Source organism: Dendrobates tinctorius, unplaced genomic scaffold, assembly GCF_039654945.1.
Source record: "Dendrobates tinctorius isolate UK_male_01 unplaced genomic scaffold, ASM3965494v1 ptg000376l, whole genome shotgun sequence".
Taxonomy (NCBI): domain Eukaryota; kingdom Metazoa; phylum Chordata; class Amphibia; order Anura; family Dendrobatidae; genus Dendrobates; species Dendrobates tinctorius.
In genome coordinates, this window is record NW_027362042.1 from 609775 (window position 1) to 632135 (window position 22361).

General features: G+C 43.0%; 1 protein-coding gene across 3 annotated transcripts in view; it reads left to right on the forward strand.

The window, feature by feature from the left end:
* TBC1D1 (TBC1 domain family member 1) overlaps positions 1-22361 on the forward strand; it is a 181380-nt gene that overhangs the window by 130234 nt on the left and 28785 nt on the right. For all 3 annotated transcript variants that reach the window (XM_073563010.1, XM_073563011.1, XM_073563012.1), the window contains 3 exons: positions 7305-7490; positions 11411-11572; positions 13361-13519. In XM_073563010.1, coding sequence (XP_073419111.1) covers positions 7305-7490; positions 11411-11572; positions 13361-13519 — 507 coding nt within the window. The remainder of the gene's footprint in view (positions 1-7304; positions 7491-11410; positions 11573-13360; positions 13520-22361) is intronic.

The window sequence follows — 22361 nt, forward strand, 5'->3', positions numbered from 1 at the left end:
ATTTTTTAATGTACAATTCGAACTGAGGAAATTATAACTTGAAAATTGTCACTTATCTTGAGAACACAAATCTCCATGGGTGCTCAAACTTTTTCATCAGCTCATTTTCCTTTATTATAATTTTTAAAATGTAAAAAGCAATATACAGTGAGGAAAATGAGTATTTGATACACTGCCGATTTTGCAACTTTTCCCACCTACAAAGAATGGAGAGGTCTGTAATTTTTATCGCAGGTACACTTCAACTGTAGGAGACCGAACAAAAAAATAAGTCAGAAAATCACATTGTATGCTTTCTAAATAATCAATTTGCATTTTATTGCATGAAAAAAGTATTTGATCAGCTAGCAACCAGCAAGAATTCTGGCTCTCAGACCTGTTAGTTTTTCTTGAAAGAGCTGCTACTCTGCACTTATTACCTGTAGTATTAATTGCACCTGTTTGAACTTGTTACCTGTATTAATGACACCTGTCCACACACTCAATCACACTCCAACCTCTCCACCATGGCCAAGACCAGTGAGCTGTCTAAGGACACCAAGGACAAAACTGTAGACGTGCACAAGGCAGGGATGGGCTACAGGACAAAAGGCAAGCAGCCTGGTAGAAGGCAACAACTGTTTGCACAATTATTAGAAAATAGAAGAAACACAAGATGACTGTCATTCATTCATGTTTGCATGCTATGGCGCTACAGAGTGTTTCCTTTTTTTGTCTGAGTGTATATGAGTTGGTGACTCTAGGTTAAGCACCTGTTCACACTTAGTTTATGCTTGGATGTGACTGTCAGTTTTTTGAAATTCATCATTCTTCCTCAGACCGGCTCCATGCTGTATCTCGCCTTGTGGGGAAAGGTTAGGGTTCAAGCCTGAACCACACGGGAGGACCTGGTCAGTGACCTGAAGAGAGCAGGGACCACAGTCTAAAACATGACCGTTGGTAGCACACTACGCCATCATGGATTAAAATCCTGCAGGGCATGCAAGGTCCCCCTACTCACGTCAGCACATATTCAGGCCTGCGTGAAGTTCGCCAATGGCCATTTGGACCAAAGTAGAACTTTTTGGTATTAACTCCACTCGCCGTGTTTAGAGGAAGGAGGAAGAGGAGTACAACCTCAAGAATATGGTCCCAACCGTGAAACATGGAGGGGGAAAGATCATACTTTAAGGGTGCCTTTCTGCTAAGGGAACAGGACGACTGCACTGTATTGAAGGGAGGATGTTGGGCATCATATATGGTGAGATATTGGCCAACAACCTCTTTCCCTCTGTAAGATCATTGAAGATGGGTCATGGCTGAGTCTTCCAGCATGACATGACCCACAACACACACCCCGGGCAACTAAGGAGTGGCTTTGTAAGAAGCATTAAAGGTCTTGGAGTGGCTTAGCCCGTCTCAAGACCTGAACCTAATAGAAACTCTTTGGAGGGAGCTGAAACTCCCAATGTTGCCCGGCGACAGCCCCAAAACCTGAAAGATCTGGAGAAGATCTGTATGGTAGAGTCGGTCAAAATCCCTGCTGCAGTGTGTGCAAACTTGGTCAAAAACTGCCAGAAACGTATGGTCTCTGGTGTAGAAAACTTTGTTTGCAATTACAAATATTAAGTTCTGTTTTTCTATTGTATCAAATGCGTTTTATTGCAGGAAATAAGTACCGTGACTGAATTAGTAAAAATCATACAATGTGATTTTCTTGATTTATATTTTTAGATTCCAGCCTTTCTAGAGATCCTTTCATCTTCAACTTCCTTAACTGTTCACAAGAACCATCATTTTGACCATGGGTGCCCAAACTTTTACATGCCACTGTAAGCCTCCACCAAGTATGAATGGCGATTGGTTTTCTCGCAGAGAACATAAGAACGCTCAGCCAAATGGGCACTCTAGTGTAGGGGAGAGCTGGCCAAGAAGGTTTGTCTGCCATTTAAGGTGTATGGTGGGCTTTATGCTCCTCTCCCCATACAAAACACCGGCACACTAGGCCAAGCTCAATGTTCATGTGTATGGAGGAGTGGAGAGAGCTAGGCAGCTGTTGGCCGAACAAGCTGACTTCTTTCTATGAGCATCACAGAGAGAACTTGTTTTTGTGTTGGTAACATGTATGGCCACTTTTACTCTTATCAGTGTGTGTCAAATGAAGAATACCTGATAATCACCATATAATGTCCTTATCTCCTCTATCTCCTATACCTTGTTGATTGATATCTTAGTGTAACATAGTTATTAAGTTTGAAGGAAGACTTTAAGTCCATCTAGTTCAACCCATATCCTATCCTAACTTGCCCTAACATGTTGATCCAGAGGAAGGCAAAAAAAACCCCATGTGGCAAACAGTAAGCTTCACATTGGGGAAAAAAATTCCTTCCTGACTCCACATATACGACAATCAGACTAGCTCCCTGGATAAATGCAATATTGAGGAAACTAGTGTATATACCCTGTAATATTATACTTTTCAAGAAAGGCATCCAGTCCCTTCTTAAACTTTATTAGGGAATCGCTCATTACAACATCATATGGCAGAGAGTTCCATAGTCTCACTGCTCTTACAGTAAAGAATCCTCGTCTGTGAGTATGCGTAAACCTTCTTTCCTCCAGACATAGAGGATGCCCCCTTGTCCCCGTCACAGGTCTAAGAGTGAAAAGATCATTAGAAAGGTCTTTGTATTGTCCCCGCATATATTTATACATTGTAATAAGATCACCTCTAAGCCTTCGATTTTCCAAACTAAATAACCCCAAGTGTAATAACCTGTCTTGGTATTGCAGACCCCCTGGTTCCCTAATAACCTTGGTCGCTCTTCTCTGCACCCGCTCCAGTTCAGCTATGTCTTTCTTATACACCGGAGACCAGAACTGTACACAGTATTCTAAGTGTGGTCGCACTTGTGACTTGTATAGAGGTAAAATTATGTTCTCCTCATGAGCATCTATGCCTCTTTTAATGCATCCCATTATTTTATTTGCCTTTGCAGCAGCTGCCTGACACTGGCCACTAAATGTGAGTTTGTCGTCCACCCATACACCCAGGTCTTTTTCAGTGACAGTTTTGCCCAGTGTTTTACAATTAAGCACATAATTATACATCTTGTTCGTTCTACCCAAGTGCATGACCTTGCATTTATCCCCATTAAAGCTCATTTGCCATTTATCAGCCCAAGCTTCTAGTTTACATAAATCCTCCTGTAATATAAAATTGTCCTCCTCTGTATTGAATACCCTGCAGAATTTGGTGTCATCTGCAAATATTGAAATTCTACTCTCTATGCCCCCTACAAGGTCATTAATAAATATGTTAAAAAGAAGCGGGCCCAATACTGACCCCTGTGGTACCCCACTGCTAACCGTGACCCATTCCGAGTGTGCTCCATTAATAACCACCCTTTGTTTCCTATCCCTGAGCCAGCTCTTAACCCACCTACACATATTTTCCTCTATCCTCATTGTTCTCATTTTATGTATCAACCTTTTGTGTGGCACCGTATCAAAAGCTTTTGAAAAGTCCATGTACACCATGTCCACTGCATTCCCTTAGGCCAGTCCTGAACTTACCTTTTCATAAAAGCTTATCATATTAGTCTGACAGGAACGGTCCCTTGTAAACCCATGTTGATATTGAGTCATGAGGTTATTCTTCTTCAGATACTCCAGTATAGCAACTCTTAGAAAATCCTCCAGGATTTTACCCACAGTTGAGGTTAAACTTACTGGCCTATAATTTCCAAGTTCAGTTTTTGTCCCCTTTTTGAATATTGGCACCACATTTGCTATACGCCAGTCCTGTGGTACAGACCCTGTTATTATGGAATCTTTAAAGATTAAAAATAATGGTCTGTCTATGACTGTGCTTAATTCCTGCAGTACTCGGGGGTGTATCCCATCTGGGCCCGGGGATTTGTCAATTTTAGTGATTTTTAGATGCCGCCGTACTTCCTGCTGGTTTAAGCAGGTGACACTTAATGGAGAATTTTATCCCTGATCATGTTATCCTTCATGGGATTTTCTTGTGTAAATACTGTTGAAAAAAAAGTCATTTAGCATATTGGCTTTTTCCTAATCCTCCTCCACCATTTCACCCAGACTATTTTTAAGGGGGCCAACATTATCATTTTTTAGCTTCTTACTATTTATGTAGTTAAAGAATATTTTGGGATTATTTTTACTTTCTTTGGCAATGAGTCTCTCTGTCTCAATCTTTGCTGTCTTGATTTGCTTTTTACAGAATTTATTTAATCTTCTGTATTTACTTAATGCCTCATCACTGCCTACTTGATTTAATTCTCTAAATGCTTTATTTTTATCTCTTATTGCACCCCTTACAGCTCTATTTAGCCATAGTGGTTTCCTCCTATTTCTCGCATGTTTATTCCCATATGGTATATATTGTGCACAGGTCCTATTCAGAATGCTAATAAACGTCTCCCATTTTCTTTGTGTATTTTTATGTCTCAGGATATCGTCCCAGTTAATTGCACCAAGATCATCTCTCATCCGTTGGAAATTTGCCTTCCTGAAGTTTAGTGTCCTTGTAACCCCTCTACTACACATCTTATTAAAGGATACATGAAAACTTATTATTTTGTGATCACTATTACCCAAGTGACCCTCAACCCTTACATATGATATGTAGGCTAAGCATCTTGTCACTCATTGTATAAAAGCTGTACATGACCTGTCATCACACACATTCCAGCTACCGTGAAGAAAGTATAAAGTGCTCCAGGTTAAAAATGGCTGACATAATCACCTGCACTGGCAGAGAAGCGGCTCTCACAAAACTCCTCTTTGTTTTACTCTCCTTCCAGAGAGCAGCTGCGGTAATAAATGTACATCCTTTAATTATCATCTCCTTGTTATCAATACTTGGTTGTTTTCTGAAGAAGCCCCAGACTTCCAAGTATTTTCTATCTCCACTAATTACAAGACGGGACATGAAGCGCGTTGCGTGCATAGCTACTTTTCTGGAATTTAGAAGAATTGCCTAATGGATAAAAAGTCGTGGAGCTGCTAATTTCACCTGGCTGGAGACAAAACTTACAGAATTCACTCCTTCAATTGTAAATGTCATTTCTGCTCCAGATTTCATCTGGTTTTCTATTGGCTAAACAGAAAAAAATGGCTCCTTCATATTTACCCACAGGTTGTCTGGTATTACTGTGCATCTTCAGGGGGTGAGCATTGGTTGAGCTGCCATACCTCACAATACACATTTCACACTTGCATATTCCTAATATTTGAGACCAAACAAAGGCAAGATGCCATAACCAGAGCAGCAGATGATTTTAATTGGACTTGGTGTGTGTATCTCTTAGGCCACGTTCACACAAGAGTATGACAAGTGGTCAGTTTGCATCCAGATAAATGGACATTCCGGTTGTCATCCTTATGCCATCCAAATGTCATTTCTTGACATCCGCATGGCATCCATTTCAATAATTTAATATTATACAAGGCCTAGGTTAATAAATCAGTCAATGGATCTGTTAACTATATTTTATTTTTGTTCACCCATCCACACGCACCAAAAAATGCATTGGCTAGTCGCATGTGAAAAAACTTTTGGCGTTCTGGTTGTCCTGGCTGACCTGTTGGAAATATAATAAACACATGCATGTATATTGTATATAGTGTGACTCAAGTCACTAGGCCATTTAAAAAGAACTCTTTAATGTATTAAAAATTCACATTTTATTCTTTTATAAACAGTGAATTATACGTTTGGATATTTTTAATTGGCTTTGTAAATCATGTCCGTAAAGGTCGGGTGAGCGCGGAGGCCACTTGAATTGAGTTTCGCGAAATTATCCGCTGTTCAAGAATTCTCATTAATGTGTTGTGCCTCATCTTCAAGAAATAAGCACCAAGAACTTTTTTCACTTAAACCAAGCCAAATTGTTATCTTTACAAGTCGCAACGCACGCTGATGGACTGTTCTTCTTTTTTTCTCCTCTCCGGTGAGCTTTGGGATTTTCCCAGCTGGGAATTTCTCCATATTTTCCTAGGATTACGTATAAATCGGATTTAAAAAAAAAAAAAAAAAAAGTAATTGCAAGAAAAATTCTAAAATGGTTTAGTGACTTTTGGGCCATCTGTTATTGTACTTATTTCTGCTCAGAAATCCATTAGTACGTTTGCAGCTACATGGCGACTTGGGTTCAACCACGACAACCAAGTCACAAAGTGGAATTTTTTGGTACTTCCTTGTTGCTGTATCCAACCCATTCTCCTGCATTCGGCTGAACAGAGTGATCTTTGGCCACGTGACCTGTCTCGCAGCCAAAGTCGATATGTAGCCTCAGGCTAAATCATAAGGTTATAATTTTTCGCAATCAGCTGGTTCGTTTTGATGTCTTATCCGCAGTCAGTGGTGACGTCTGAGCAGCGGTGTTCAGGTCAAGAAAAAAAAATCACTGCATAAAGATAAGTAAATTGATCATATAAAATCAGCGCGGAGTCTGGCCGCACCTCTGTTTATGTAATGTTCATCATTCTCACCGTGTTTGCACTTTTTCCCTCTGTTCCAGGCAGACAGCTATGATGGTGTTTATGGTGTAGTTTGACCTCGGCATGCCTCTTGTCCATTACCGGTAGCCCATTGTTAAATATTAACAAGTGTTGTGGTTCTCACATTGAGTAATAGTTTGCCAACCACACACAGCTCGCAGAATCACACTTTTCTCCAGCCGACTGGCAATTAAGTTTCTCCTGTCTTTGCTTTTTGGTCTGAACAGCAAGCATTGTGCTGATAACTGTGAAATTACCAGCTCCTCTTTATTGATAGGAAGACATTGTGGCAATATTGCAAAACGTGCATAGATGCAAAGAACAGACATTTATATTTTCTTTATAGGTTCACTTTCTAGCCGTTCAAAGTTCCAATTCACACCTCTACTGTCGCCTCCAACATGAACGCTCTACAGAATGGTAGCTGAGCGTGAGAATGGGGAAAAATGAAGCCCAATTAGGTTTTTTAATTAAAGATAAGGAATTGATGGCCCCATTTGACGTGCAGCTTGTATTCATGTTCCTGTACAGTCTACTGTTTTCCATGATCCTGCTCCGAATGCTCGTGTTTCACTTTTTGCTTCCATGCCCCTTCAACTGGTAATGTTTTAAGGGTTTCCTTGAGATTGCACTGGTGATTAAGCTCTTGTCTGTGCCCCCTACATTACATGCCAACTCTGCATGTGCCAAAATATATTTCCTCCATTGACTGATACTAATAATGCTGGTGACCTATTGCCTAAAATGAAAAAATCTTCAGGATGTGAATTAAGATGCATCTTATTTTGCTTCCACAGAACGTTCAGAGGTTGGTGATATCCCCCCAAGGTCTCCTCTCCAGCCTGTATGTGAAGATGGCCCATTTGGGCCTGTATTAGCATTAAGGCACCGCACTCCAGAAGAACTGAGAGAACTTTGGAAAAAAGCCATAATACAGCAAATTCTACTTCTCAGGATGGAAAAGGAAAACCAAAAGTTACAAGGTTAGCGATTAACCAGACCGTATTAAGCGCTTTTCGCTTGCATTATTTTTCTTCTATTTTGTCTTTTTTAACTTTATTTTTTTACGTCCCCTCCAAAGTTCCTTTCTGCACTAATTTATTCGTTCAAGAAAGACTGTCCCTATTCTAAACTTATTTTTTAAAAATGTATTCATACATTGAGCATGGAATTATACTGTCTGCATCTTAATGTAGTGTCATTAAAATTAAATTGGAACTTTTGAAATACGGAGGTGAAATATCGTAAAATTAAGTACCAAGCTAGGCCACATCTTTAAGTAGTTAATAGGTTTAGAAAACCCAAATTACTCTATTCTAATAATGAATTAGCTGAGTTGCAAATAGAGGGTGCTCTCCACCATCTTCATCTCTTGGCCTAAGTAGAGAGCCTCCACAAAGAGGATAGGTCATCAATAACAGATTGGTGGGTCCAACACTTGGCACCCCATCAATCAGCTGTTATTTGCTACGGTGGCTGCATGATGTACCCTAACCTACTCTTTAGGCCCCATGATCTCTGTCTGAGAATCTCCTTTTAGTGACACATCAGATTCTCGTTCCCTTCCAACCGCTGAAAACCGATGAGGTGTGTGGGACATGCCTGGCAGGTGGGCTAGGCTGCATTTGGGACAACTTGCTTGGTTTCTGTGAATGCTACCAGCAATTTTAATCAGGCTTCTGCTTTTAAGCAATAGTGTATGGTGTATGGCATTGTCTATTAAACAGTTGTCTTCATTATACTAATAGAGGAGAAATTCTTAACATTCAGATCTCTCCCCATCCATCGATCCATCCCATCATCCATGCCAGTGAAGGGGAGTGTAGGTGTTAATCTTTATTGTTAGGGCTGGTGTAATGGTGCTTTGTACATTACTTCTATTCCCTGCAGTGTCCTGTATTCTGCTGGAGCCATGTGTGACTCTGGGGGAGGAGAGGGGTGTAGGCAAAGTTACAAGTCTGTGCTCACCTCTGGCTTGCAGCCCAGCAGAAGGGATGATGGGAAATGTAGTAAGAAGTGAGCAGAGGATTCTGAAGAGGAAATGATTGCTAGGGCACAGAACTCGAAGCAAAAAGGCATAAAACATGAACCAGTCAGAAAATGTCTATATGGTCATTTTGGAAGCATTATCCTTAAGCGTTTATGGCAAAATTGGTAACATCTGCATGTAGAATATGAAGTATGTGATTGCCAGCCTACAATGATGATATTAGCCCTAAAACAAATTTTTTTTGTGTTGAGTTTTGTGTTTAATATTTTTGTTAGGTGAAAAATTATGAGAATGATTTAAAGTTGATCTTTAAATGTTAGTTTTGTTGCCCTCTTGTAACATGAACAAAGGAATACTACCTCTGTATTGCTGCTACTTCTAGATCAGATGGTTGTCGTCCGTCAGCCATCTTGGCCTTCTCGCCCATTTTCTGAAGTGCTCGTTCAGTAGATGTCTGAGAGAGCTGTCGCCAGACTTCTCTCTGGCGGAGGCTTGTCTTCAAGAGAACAAATCTTTTGTCAGTCTGAGATCGGACATACCTGATGAACCTCTCACTTGACAATCAGTTGGGGAGAAGTCAGGCCAACATTCGCCTTGTGTATGGGTAGGGGGGCGTAAGAATTGGTTGAAGGCTTTTTGAAATTGTTTGCAGAAGCCATCTCTGTTCCCTTCTTTCAGCCTTTCCTTTTATATTCCCTCTGAGGTATGAAAACCACAGCGCTACAGGACAGTTTGTACAGCCAGCTATTGTAACGCAATATCTTGAGCATAGTTTAATCTTGGTATATGTGTGATGTCATTGTGTGGATGGCTCACTTCGTCATTAACGTGTAATAGGAGTAGACCAATACAATCGCTGAGTTTTGCTTACAAATTTATCAATGAGCTATGGAAAATGTTTAGTTATGAATTTCAGATAATTTTCAAGTCAAACAAAAGGCCAGCGGGAAAACTGTTTAAAGGAACCAAGCTTTTCACCTCAGTATGAGCTGATCTGCAGTTCTCGGCAGCGGCCACTACTGTATACCGAGCTGGGCTGTTTGGCCCCATAAAATATTTAACGTCTGGTTGCATTGGAGCGGGAAAATAGCTGAACAGTGGAGGTGATGCATGTGTGACTCTCCTGGTCTTACATTTCCTAAATGTGTGAGGAATTCAGTGGGTTTTAGATCGCATGACTATAGAACATCTGATTTGTCCAGTTACTCACATGTTGAAGGAAAAATCGATTCTCTGGGTTAGGATTTCCCAATATGGTGGTTGAAATCTGGGTTATCCATGTTAATTTAGAGGCTATCCTCTTATGCCAGTGCAACTGTAAAGAATGGCTTTCATTACGGTGGACCTGACATAGAGATGTGTATGTTATCTTGGCCCAAAGTGGACAGCTCTGTTTTGAATTTAACAGAGAACTTCTCTGTACAATCACTCCTCTCCTTTTCCGCAGAGCTTTGAATTATTAGGTACAAACTGCACCATGTTGTCTGTTATGTTATTATAATTCTTTATTTATTGGATATATAAAGTAACGGCACATAATATAGCAATAAAATTACAAGCAAGACAAATGAATCAAGGGGGATAAGTGGTACAAAATCCAAATTAAAAAGTTAATATATAAAAGAAAATGAATAAACTGGAGTGATCTAGTTATTATGAACTAGATAAGTCCATCAAGCAAGGGAAGGGAATGACAGGAAAACTAAGTGTTCGTAGGAAGTGGTGTAGGTAAGTAGGAATGGAAAATGGAACTGGTGATGGAGGAAGGAAAAGGGGGAGGGCTAAGTGCGGTTAGTGGTTGGTAACTTAGCATCCGTGCCAAATTTTAGGATCCAAGGTGACCAAGTCTTTTGGAATGATGAATATGTCTGCGTTTCACAGCTTTACAGTTGCTCCAGCCTATAAATCAAACGTATCTTATCTAACCCTTTTGCATGGGTCGGGGGGGGGGGGGATTTACATGTCTTGTATTATGTATGAGCCACACTGTGGTCAGTGGTTCGCAAGGGTCCTGGCTTCAAATCCCACCATGGAAATCTCTTCAGTGAATTAGCATGGTTTTCCCCCTATTTGTGTGAATTCTTCAGTTTCCTCCCATATTAATAGGGAATTTAGATTGTGATCCCCAATGCAGACAGTGTGTCACAGGGCAATAGTGGGAAAACGGGACAAGGAACCTGGGCCCCTGAACTGCCCCTCAGGCTAAGGGGGTGCCCTGACTTTCCTTAACTTGGGGGTACACTTAAAGGTAGTGAGGCCCAAGTCACCGACCTGTCCCTATCTCCTGGTGAGCCCTGAGCTAAACCCCCAACTCCCTCCCCAGGAGGTGAGACAGGGAAAAAAGTGAACTGCACCAATATAACAAAAGGAAAGATAAGACAGACACCTCGGGGTTAGATCAACTAAAAAACAAAACTTCACTTTCTCTGCTGCAATGCACCCACAGCAGAGTTAGGCACCAGATCAAGGTAATAACTGAAGTTCCACAGCACTGAGCCAGCTCCTGACTCCAGCTTGGTTGGTCTCCAAAGAGGAAGTGTATCACCAACAGTTAGCTGAAGCATCAGGTGACCTTTTAAAGGAAGGTTGGAGTGGTCACCAGCTGCATCAACTAACTCCCCTAGCAATACAATTACACCAGCGGTCATAAGGGGGAAAAACTGATATTAACCCCCAATGGTTTGAAAGGAAAAATGGTTTAATATGCAAAGCAAAAATCTGCCACAAGTCCAAAATTGGATTGTGAACAGTGTCTGTAAAGTCCTATGGAATTGATGGATATGCACGTGTGTAAAATAAAATAATTAATACTTTTGTCTGTGTAACATCTAAGAGCACGAAAGAAAAGATGGACAGGCCAAGACAGCCATCTGTATTCACTGATTTTGTGTTTTCTTTTCATGTTTTACAAAGCCTCAGAAAATGACTTACAAAATAAGCGTCTGAAGCTTGACTATGAAGAAATCACACCCTGTCTTAAAGACGTTACCTTAGTGTGGGAAAAAATGCTGAACACCCCTGGAAGGGCAAAAATTAAGGCTGATATGGAAAAGATTCATTCTGCTGTTGGCCAAGGTAATCGTGAGAAATGTATACCGTCTGAATATGCAGTGTAAAAAAAGAGGTAAATACGTAGATACTATTCACCAATGCTATATTCTTATTTAATAAATTGCACTAATGGTTAAAGCTAGAGATGAGTGTATTTATTAGCAGGTCCCTGGTCCAGTCAGTATCCCATGACCATCGCACGAGAGCCCTGCAATCTCTCTCCTACCTGTCTGAATCCCCAGGGCTTCTTCTGATTGGCAGGCCCATCGTGATGATGTCACACTGCAACAATGATGTTGCATCTGACCTACAAATTGGTAAAAATATCAGGAATGCAAACTGGTAAGAGGTGGTTTCGCTGGGTTCCCTTTGGTGGCCATGGAATACTGAACGTGGCTGTTGGATCGGGGTCCTGCAAATCGATTCACTCATCTCTGCAAAACAAATAAAAATAAGAGGTTCTTAACCACATTTTGACTAAAGTGTGTGAGCCTATCTAAGAATTAAGGGACCTCTTTCAGACGGGGCCCTAAGCTAAAGACTTGTCACCTGGGCATCGACCTTGAATGAACTGGAAATGAATAGCCTCCAGCTATATTTTGGTCTAATTAAAAACAGTCATGGAAAGATACGTGAATAGGGTGCCAGGACTTTAAGTAGCTACTTCTTCCAATGCACAAAACTCTTCGGCCAGGAATCACTACGTATAGAATTAAGTGAATTGGATCTGTTAAACAGTGTTCCTTCGCCAAAAAAGCTGTGTCGTAACTTGGTGGCGGCAAATTAGTGTATCATATCCAAGTGACAAGTTGCCTCCTACAACGTTTATTGAGCAAGTACATGTAATCTGTTTTAAAAGTTCCGAAAATGTTTTTAAGGATTTTTTCTTTCCATAACTTTTTAAGTTTGTAAGCTAAAGGGGTTGACCACTACTAGGACAACCTCTTCTCAAATACAGTATTTCCCCATGTAGAATAAAAGCACCTTATACTCGCCACTGGTGCCATTCCAGCGACATCGGGGCTGAGGCTCGTGTGATGTTATGCCATGTGAGTCCTGCAGCCAATCAGCAGCCACTTCTCTCTTACTGTCTTCGGACGAATTTGACGTCTGGAAGCAATTAAAATAAAGCTGCCAGTTAGTGGCCACTGACTGGCTGCAGTAGCGTCCTCATGCCAGCCCTGAGAAACCTGGCGCCAACATTGCTGAACACCGGAGGTGAGTGTAAGGTGTTTGTATTCTACGTAGGGGGGATTATTGTAATTGTGCAAGAGGTTGTGATATTAGTGGAAGGACCCTTTAACTGAAGTTGACTGTCTCTTCCCTGACTACTGGCTCTTGCTTATATTGATTTATTGTATGGCCCAATTCAGTTGGCTGTATTTTAGCATTATTGTAATGACCAAAATTACAATACCATGACTTCCTGTGGAACTGGTAAAAGTATGGATCATGCGGCTTTATATTCGTCTGGGCAAATCCTTTTATAGGGTTTTGTTAAGTTCATAAGTTCTCAACTATCCATATTATAGCTGGGGGTCTGACCATTGGGACCTTCACTGATCCTAGGAACAGGGCTCTGCTGAGTCCTTTCGGAATGGTGCATAGGTCGGGCATGCCCTCCAATTGAACATACACTATATTGCTGCCGGAGGTGCAGTACAACACAGACATAGATCTATTGACAATTTTTCTGTGTTTGTATGACTAAGAAAAATCTTACCAACATGGTACGAGTCCTTTTATCTTCAGTGTAATAAACAACTATATGTCACGATTACTACAGCTTTTTAAATGCCTTCTATTTATCAGGTGTCCCTCGCTATCATCGAGGAGAAATCTGGAAGTTTTTAGCAGAACAGTATCTATTGAGACACCAGATGCCCAGCAGAAGCCCCATAAAAGATGTTCCCTATAAAGAGCTGTTGAAGCAGCTGACCACGCAACAACACGCAATTCTTATTGACCTGGGTAAGTTTTTTTTTTATCATTTTTTTTTCATAAAAGGATATTTCCATCCCAGTTATTCATGAATGAGACTACCTGACTGTATGTGGCAGCTCGAGGTGGGCAAAAATAAAAAAAAAAATAAAGTGTAGGCATCAGGATTGTATTCCCAGCCACCATGTATCGATATGTATACCCATCACTCACAGCACTAGATTGGTTGTGATGGGTATAACTGAAGTAGATTGAAATCCATGAAATGATGCACCCTGAGCCTCCCCTGGAGGCTTGGTTTTCCATCACTTAGGATGGCAAGAGTAGAAAAAGAGGGGAAAAAAAACTTTTGGGCTGTCTATGACCACTTGAACACATATGTTTTTATGTCACTATGGACCAAAATCCCCAAAAAACTGCAAAATGCAGCAATATTTGTGAGTGGTTATAAGATCATCTGTCAATGATGGGTTTTCTATTAGTTTCCAAAAATTAATATGTATCAGACAGAAGCGAGGTTTAATGAGCTGTTCTACGGGGTTAATAACTTCTTACCTGTTCTCGTTGTTTGATACCTTTTAAATTGATCTTTCTTGCAAAAATGGGCGGAATGCGAGGTGCAGTAAGACAAATTATTGTCACGGCGTGCTCACCTGGGGGCGGGACCTCGGTCCCGACGTCATGTCTTCCGGAGCCGCAGTCACTTCGGGGGTCCCGTCGGGTGCGCACGCGCAGCTCTCGTCCCCGGGTCTCCTCCTACATGTCACGTTTGCGCTTGCGCGCTCCTGTCAGTGCTGTATAGGGCTCAGTCCTCTCTATGGTAATGGAGGACCTGACCCGGAACCTGTAGTGGTCATGTCCTTTCTGGCTAGGTCCTGACCCGGAACCAGTAGTAGTCATGTGCTATATCAGACTACCTCCCCCTAGGGGAGGTGCCTGATTATTGTTGTGCTTCCTGGCTTGATCTGCCGTGTCCCTGCCTGGCTGTGCGCTGTATTCAGGTCCTCTGCCTTGCACTCTGTTGTGCCTCTTGGCACACGCTCTGAATCTGCACTCTGCTTTGTACTTGGTTGTGCCTCCTGGCACACGCTCTGACCCTGTGCTCTGTCTCGTACTCTGTTGTGCCTCCTGGCACATGCTCTGACCCTGTACTGTCTCATACTCTGTTGTGCCTCCTGGCACACGCTCTTACCCTGTACTCTGTCTCATCCTCAGTTGTGCCTCCTGGCACACACTCTGATTCCGTGCTCTGTCTTATACTCAGTTGTGCCTCCTGGCACACACTCGGACCCTGTGCTTTGTCTCATACTCGGTTGTGCCGTACCAATCCTGCGCTCTGTCTTATGCTCAGTTGTGCCCTCTGGCACACACCCTGCTCCTGTACTCTTACACCTGCTGCCTGACTCAGTGCTCTGACGTGCTCCTTGCACGCATCCTGCTTCACTCACACCCGGACGAACGAAGTCTCTGTATACCACGTGTTCCCGTGTCCACGCTTCACACGTTCCTGCAGACACACTCGCCCACTCGTGTCTCCTGTGAGCCGGCCGCCTGGTGCCAGCAGTCGTGGTGCCTCACCCCCTGGGGCTTGCCCCTGACACTCCCTGTATAGGGGGTGGTCTTCACTAAGTCAGCTCGCCCTGGGTGGGTTGGTGTCACGACCCAGAGGGTCCACTCCAGGAGTCGTCACAAATATTACACGACTGCAGATATCCTCACATCTGCTGGACACTATCAAAAAAAATTCAAAGCGAACATAATTGTCACATGTGGCCAGGAACCAGCTTAATACCAATAATGTTCCCCCACCCAACATGAGGACCAACAGGTAACAGTGGAGTACTCCCAGCAACATGCAAGACAGAAGAAAAGCGGAGTAACCATAAACCACAAGAAAAGGTTTATAAGGTGCATGAAAAAATTTATCAAACATTTATAAATATACATGAGGTGAATTTGAGAAGCCTTCCAGAAAAACAGGCGAGAGGTCACCCCCATAGATGATGGGTAAGACAAAAAATTGTGTAACTGCCAAGCAGTCCCTAGTGAACAAAATATTGCAACATGCCCGAGCTATAGCAATGAAGACTACACCAGGGTGCTGAATCAAGGAATGACAGTATAATATCTGCAGCTGCACCGTGCCCACAAATCAACACTTATCACAGAGGGATAATACCCATAATATCCGGGGTGCTATTGCCACTTACCCATGTTGACAGTACAAGGAGAGGGACGCCTCGCTTTACCCCATATCCATAATAATAAATGCCCTAAGCAGCTTCCGGTTGTAACAACTTCCGTCCAGTTGTAACCGGTGACGTCACCGCACACCTCTTTCCATGTTAACCCTCAACACACCACTCCTCAACACACACACTCCTCTCACCTTTCACCATCTCCACTCACTCTTTCTCTCCACATACGACCCTTTCTCTCACTCCGTCTCTCATACTCACGCCGTCATCGCCGCTGATCCACGATCCCCGACATCTTCCGCCGGCGCCATCCTGGATCCAGACGTCCTCCACGCCGGCGACATGTTCTTGCGGCGACGCCATTTTGGATCAGCGAAATCCCGCGATAGTCAAGATGGCGTCGCCGCAGGAACATGTCGCCGGCGTGGATGCCGTCGGGATCCAAAATGGCGGCGGCGAAATCTTGCGAGATTTCGCCGACGCCATTTTGGATCCCGACGGCATCCACGCCGGCGACATGTTCCTGCGGCGACGCTATTTTGGATCGGTGAAATCCCGCGATACTCAAGATGGCGTCGCCACAAGAACATGTCGCCGGCGAGGACGACGTCGGGATCCAAAATGGCGTTGGCGAAAACTCGCGAGATTTCACCGACGCCATTTTGGATCCCGACGTCGTCCACGCTGGCGACATGTTCTTCTGGCGACGCCATCTTGAGTATCGCGGGATTTCACGATACTCAAGATGGCGTCGCCGCAAGAACATGTCGCCGGCGTGGACAACGTCTGGATCCAGGATGGCGCCGGCGGAAGAAGATGTCGGGGATCGTGGAGCAGCGGCGATGACGGCGTGAGTATGAGAGACGGAGTGAGAGAAGGGGTCGTATGTGGAGTGAAAGGTGAGAGGAGTGTGTGTGTTGAGGGTTAACATGGCAAGAGGTGTGATGCTATCGCATCCTCCCGATGCGATAGCATCGGGCCATAATCTAGTATTATAATAAAGATTTGTTTTTCATGCATCTTCTAAACCTTTTCTTATAATCTGCTGGACACTGTTGCATTTTTTTTATACTGTATGTAATGTTTTTTGTTACACAATCCGAAAAGTTAAGTCTGGTGAAACGAGACAAATGTATAACATTACATATCAATGCAAAATTTGTTGTTGCGCCCAAAGCTTGGTATAATCGATGGGAGTGAGTTAGGCTGGTTTCACATTAGCGCTTTTTAAGCGCACGCACGGCCGGGGGTAGCTCCGCCCCCGAGCCGGCTCTCTGCCCGGCGTGCCCGCCCCTTCCTTGTAGCGCCGCCTCCTAGCGCACAGCGGCGCCTGCGATCGGCGCACCCTATCTTTAGCATAGGGTGCGCAGATCGTGCGCAGGCCGTGCGCTAGTTGCGCTTTGACCTGCGCTGCGCACTTTTGACGGTGCGCCGTGCGCGCCAAAATCAAACTTTTCGGATTTTGGCGCGCACGGCGCACCGTCAAAAGTGCGCAGCGCAGGTCAAAGCGCAACTAGCGCACGGCCTGCGCACGATCTGCGCACCCTATGCTAAAGATAGGGTGCGCCGATCGCAGGCGCCGCTGTGCGCTAGGAGGCGGCGCTACAAGGAAGGGGCGGGCACGCCGGGCAGAGAGCCGGCTCGGGGGCGGAGCTACCCCCGGCCGTGCGTGCGCTTAAAAAGCGCGAATGTGAAACCAGCCTTAGCTGGCCAAGCAAAGAAAAGCTAAAAGTGAAACCATGGGTGAGGTCCTTTGCAAAGCCTAGATCCAAACTAGTGGGTTACCCAAGCAATTAAGAGATTCCACCAACCACATCCATTGAACATATAAAATGGAGAAATTGCTGGACAGTGGGGTGTAATGTGGGTAGGGAAGGACTTGAGAGGGCGCTGGGAAGGGATCACTCCAAGAAAGGATTATTATGGCGAGTTTAGACCGCCTGATATCCGATATTCATATCTGAGATTTTGTCAGTCAACAGGGCTAATTTTTTTTTTTTTTCTGTTGATCATAATCCAGGTGAGTCCCTTCTTCAAATCTGAGAAATCTAGTCTTGGCTTTTTTCGAGTGTAGGCAATGTTTTACTTAGTTACTAGGTTTTTTCCTTTCAAAAATTTTTTATTGTTTAAAACATTAAACAAGGGTGGGGGGGTGGGGGGAGAGGAAGGGGAAGAGATGCAGGGAATTGGGAAATATGTATCAGTTAACAAGGAATGCAACCCTTGAATAATAAACATAGTCTACATTATAATCTGAAATGAAATACAAGGGTAAAGACTAAGACCTTGCGGTTAGTTACTAGGTTTTTGAGTGTATGGGGACTCCTCCCATTATTTTGGTTAGGCAAGTCTTCTTCGGGGTAGAAACCAACTATACACTCCCTATGTGATAGTACCTAACTCTTTCCAACATTGTAAAGGCAGACTCTATTACTTTCCAATCTTTTTAGAGGTTGTCAGGTTATAAGAGGGATGCACCATATCTTGGATTTTGCTCTGACTTTAAATTGGGGTCAACTCTCTTTTTCTCGGTCACTGGCACTGCTGCATTTTGACTGGTTAGAACAAGCAAACACAAAGTTTAGATTATTGTTCTTTGGATCAACCAGAAAAAAACATTATAGGCGTTTTCTTTAAGTTTTAAATGGGTGTTTTGGAAACTAACACAGAAAAAAATACCCTCTTGCCTCTGGGGTTTTTATGCTGACTGTTTGGGACAACTTCTTTCCAGAGCCTGGTTTTAATGGAGATGTTCTGGACTAAAATGAACCTTTCCTAAAATTAATTCACTTGGGCAACTTAAATCCGTTTTCTATTTTTGGCAAGTTGCCATGTAATACTTTGTATAATCACAGCGCACTCTGTCGCTGTGATGAACCCGCATCTCGCCACCCTATCTGACGTCACTATTGCGTCAGAAGGATCACGTAATGCGGTTTCCTCACTTTCAACAGCATGTGACGTTCCACATCCCCTGGGGACATGTAAGGTCAGCTTGATACAGTTTTATACAGACATCTCTTTTCCACATGGACCCAGAGAGGCATGGGGAGTGAGAGGATGTGGGCCATGCAGTCACTGATACAGCATCACACTCGCTCACAACCCTGACAGGTGCTGAGGCCCCTTTCACTAGCACCAGTGAAGCAACACCTGGGCAGCCCAGTAGGTCCTCATTAGATCATTAGATATAAGCATGGTCAGTTAACTTTCCATGCTACTGGGGCTGGTTTCTGGGTCAATATAATCTTAAGTCGCGAAAAGGACGTGTGAATTCAGGGATCTAGATGAGAGCAGCCCAAGCTTAATTTATATAGTTAATCACTTTAAGAGCACACTAGGCAATACACTATGGTTATACATGTACAACGATCAGATATGCAAATACAAAGGGTGGTAGTAGAAAAGATATAAGCAGATGGATCATGTCAATTTCCGGGTTGATGTTTGACCAGGGGGGCATGGGGTGCCAGATGGTTCCTAGGAAAATCACAGCACATTTCTCAACGTGGCCCCCAATTTCAAAGTGAATTGCACACATAGCAGAGAGGCAGGCCACTTGGTCTTACACTAGCCTTTGGGTCAGTCCTCTCCTGTCATCTGAGCCGAACCTAAATCCCCTCCACTTGCCTCTAGCAGCTGAAAACTTGAAAAACCAAAGATGGGTCATATCACTTTTTTGGGTGGTCCCAGGGAGGCGGTTTGGACACCATCCGATCCGGACAGGTCCCTGCTAAGCGTTGAGAACAACCACCACTTTTCTACCTTGCTCCTACTAGCTATTCTATATCTCTCCCCACTCTGGTGTTATAACAAATCTGGCCTGAAATGTGTTCAGTCTGGTTCAGAGACCTCGAAGAGGTAACCAGTATGTACGGTAAGTCCATATTCTCCTTATGAAATCATAGCTGACTCATCAAAGCAGTTAGATCACGTGGAATCGATTTTTGCAAGCAAGCCGTTTGTTCTGAGCTTAGCTGGCTAAAAGGTATAAGATCTGTCACTCGCAGCCTTTTGAGGCTTGACCACCTTGCAGTGTGTGACCCCCTGCTGAGCTATGTGTCCTGTTACAGCTGCACATGGGAATGGGGTTTTATAATCCCATGCCAGATAAGATACAAATGATTTACATAAAATTAGATCTCCGATATTCTTCAGTCACCTATGCCAAAATGATGTATTTGCTTTTCTGATTTATTTGCTGTAGAAGTAATTCACAATGCTGGCTTGAACATTTAGTTTAGTTTTATATAAATTTTCTCATTTAAAGTTTTATTAAATTTCAATTACGGTAAGTGGCCAACAGTGAGAACAAAATAAAGAATATAAATGTCATTCTATAAAAAACAATCGCATGAGAAGGAGAGATGGAAGGGAGGAAAAGTTGGAGGGGGAGAGTGCCAAGCCAAAGATGGAAGAAATTAGAGTGAACCTGAAATAGAGGTTTGGACATGGGGACAATTCACGATGTGACGTAGAAGTTCAAATATTTATGCGTAAGGCAAGTGGTAAAACGCGATTTGACTGGATAGAGAATAATAAGGAACTAGACTTTTAGAATACTTCGGATGAGAGGAAGGCCTCCTAATGAAAACAGTAACAGTTTATGGTACTTCTTTTTTGTTGTGATTGGGTTATTCGTGTTTCCATACGGTGGGTCGGGGTTCCCTCGGCAAACCATTCCACCAGAGAAGGGGAAGAGTCAGTCGACCTCTAGTGACGGGGAATTAATGTCTTGGCAGCTTGAAGGAGTTGCCATAGGAGGGACTTTTTGTATACTGGTTTGGACATAGGAAACACGAATTATAACAATAGCACTTCAGGAGTTATAATGTAGTGGATGGAATATGGTCACACATTGAAGTACTGCTCCACAGACGTAGACCTAGTGGGGTCACACATTACACCACTGCTCCCATAGAAGTGGACATAGCGGGGTCACTCACACATACCATACGTTGGATACTGTGTATCTAATCCCATCCTGTATGATAAGTCTGCAGTCTGTGATTGTGACAAACTTGCAGCCACATGTCAACAATTTTTATTATATATAAACCCACACAAATACGGCGAGAATATACAAACACCTTGCTGATGTTGTCCTTGGTGGGATATAAACCCAGGACCCCAGCGCTGCAAAGTGACAGTGCTGACCACTGAGCTACCGTGCTGCCTAATCTCATACATGTGGTCAAGTGACCCCAACTAGCAACTGGGGAATACCAGGGAACTGTGATGGCGTGCATCAGTCTTTTTTGGCGCTGATTTGCATATATTGTTTCATTTTTGTTTTCCCCCTTCGGGGAGCATTGCCTAGCCTATAAAGCGTTCTATGTGAAATGGTGGTCTTCCCAACTCTACCGCTCTTTATCCATTGTAAAGGCTTTTTGTAGTGTGCATATCTGTGGGTCCATATGACCCTCTTGGATTTTTCCAAATAGTTTCAATTTAAAAAAAAAAAAAAGAATGTAATAACAAATTAAGTATTTTTCTACCTGATAATCGCCATAATTTACAATTGTGAAAATGCTTACACCAAGGTTCTAAAAAATCCAACCTAGATCTGATGAAGGCCTGTGCTGAGATGATTTCAGGTCTTGGAAACCAGAAAACACACAAAATCTTTTTAACAACCCGGGAGAGATTTTTTTTTTTTTTCTGCCACCCTTAAGGTCTCAGATTTCTTGTACTCACATACATTTTCATTGTATAATTTTGCACAGCTTCCAATGCTGAGGAGATGTCATGGCTTTTCTAACAGCTAGAGGAACTGTAACCTTACATTGGAACAGCATTACTGTGGCAGCATTCCTGACACTCCGGGGTGGGGTAGTGTTTACTAAGAGGGTTGCTGTAAGCAGCTCCATTTACCCTGTGCAGAGATGGATGGGGGAGTGCAGCAGAGTGTATGCTCCTCTACCTCCAGTCCTATACAACCCGGTACATTGCCTGTCCACAATAGTCTCTGCCTCTCCCCTCCCATATCTATCTTTCCTCTAAAGCGTCAAGAGTCTAATTTCATTTACAGAAGCAAGTCCCAGCATGCTTAATTCCAGGTAACCATTCACGCATCGATACGAAGACCCAGCCCTCAGTTTCTTCTCCTTCCTACCATCACCTTTTATACATTAATAAAGAAACCTGCACGTTTCCATTATTACATTTTTACTGTGATCTAAGGGGTAATGTTTCTCCTTGTGTAAGAGTGACAAGCCATGCTTGGCATGTCAGAGTGATGAGACTTGCATGCCATCATGCTCCTCTGGGGAAATGTAAATATGCAAATTGCCTCTTCAGAGAGGTAGAGGACTTGAACTCTACTACCACTTATTGGAAGTAGTCATCCTGAATGTCAATATTGACCCTTTAACGAGACTTGCCACATGATTTAGGATAAAGGCCAAACCAGAATCTTAATTTGCAGTCTTGGTGTTTCGGGATGTTGCCTTTCATCGGTGCAAAGTACGAGATCTGATTTGGCTATGTGAGAGGCTGAAGACTGGGATCTAAGGGGTAAGGTTTCACCTTTATGGAGAGTGACCAGCCAGGCCTGGCATGTCCGAGTGAGGAGAACTTGTATGCCATACATGCTCCTCTGCGAAATTAAATATGCAAATTAAATATTTTTTACTGTGACAACAAGTATTTACTAATCATTGATGTTCTCTTGT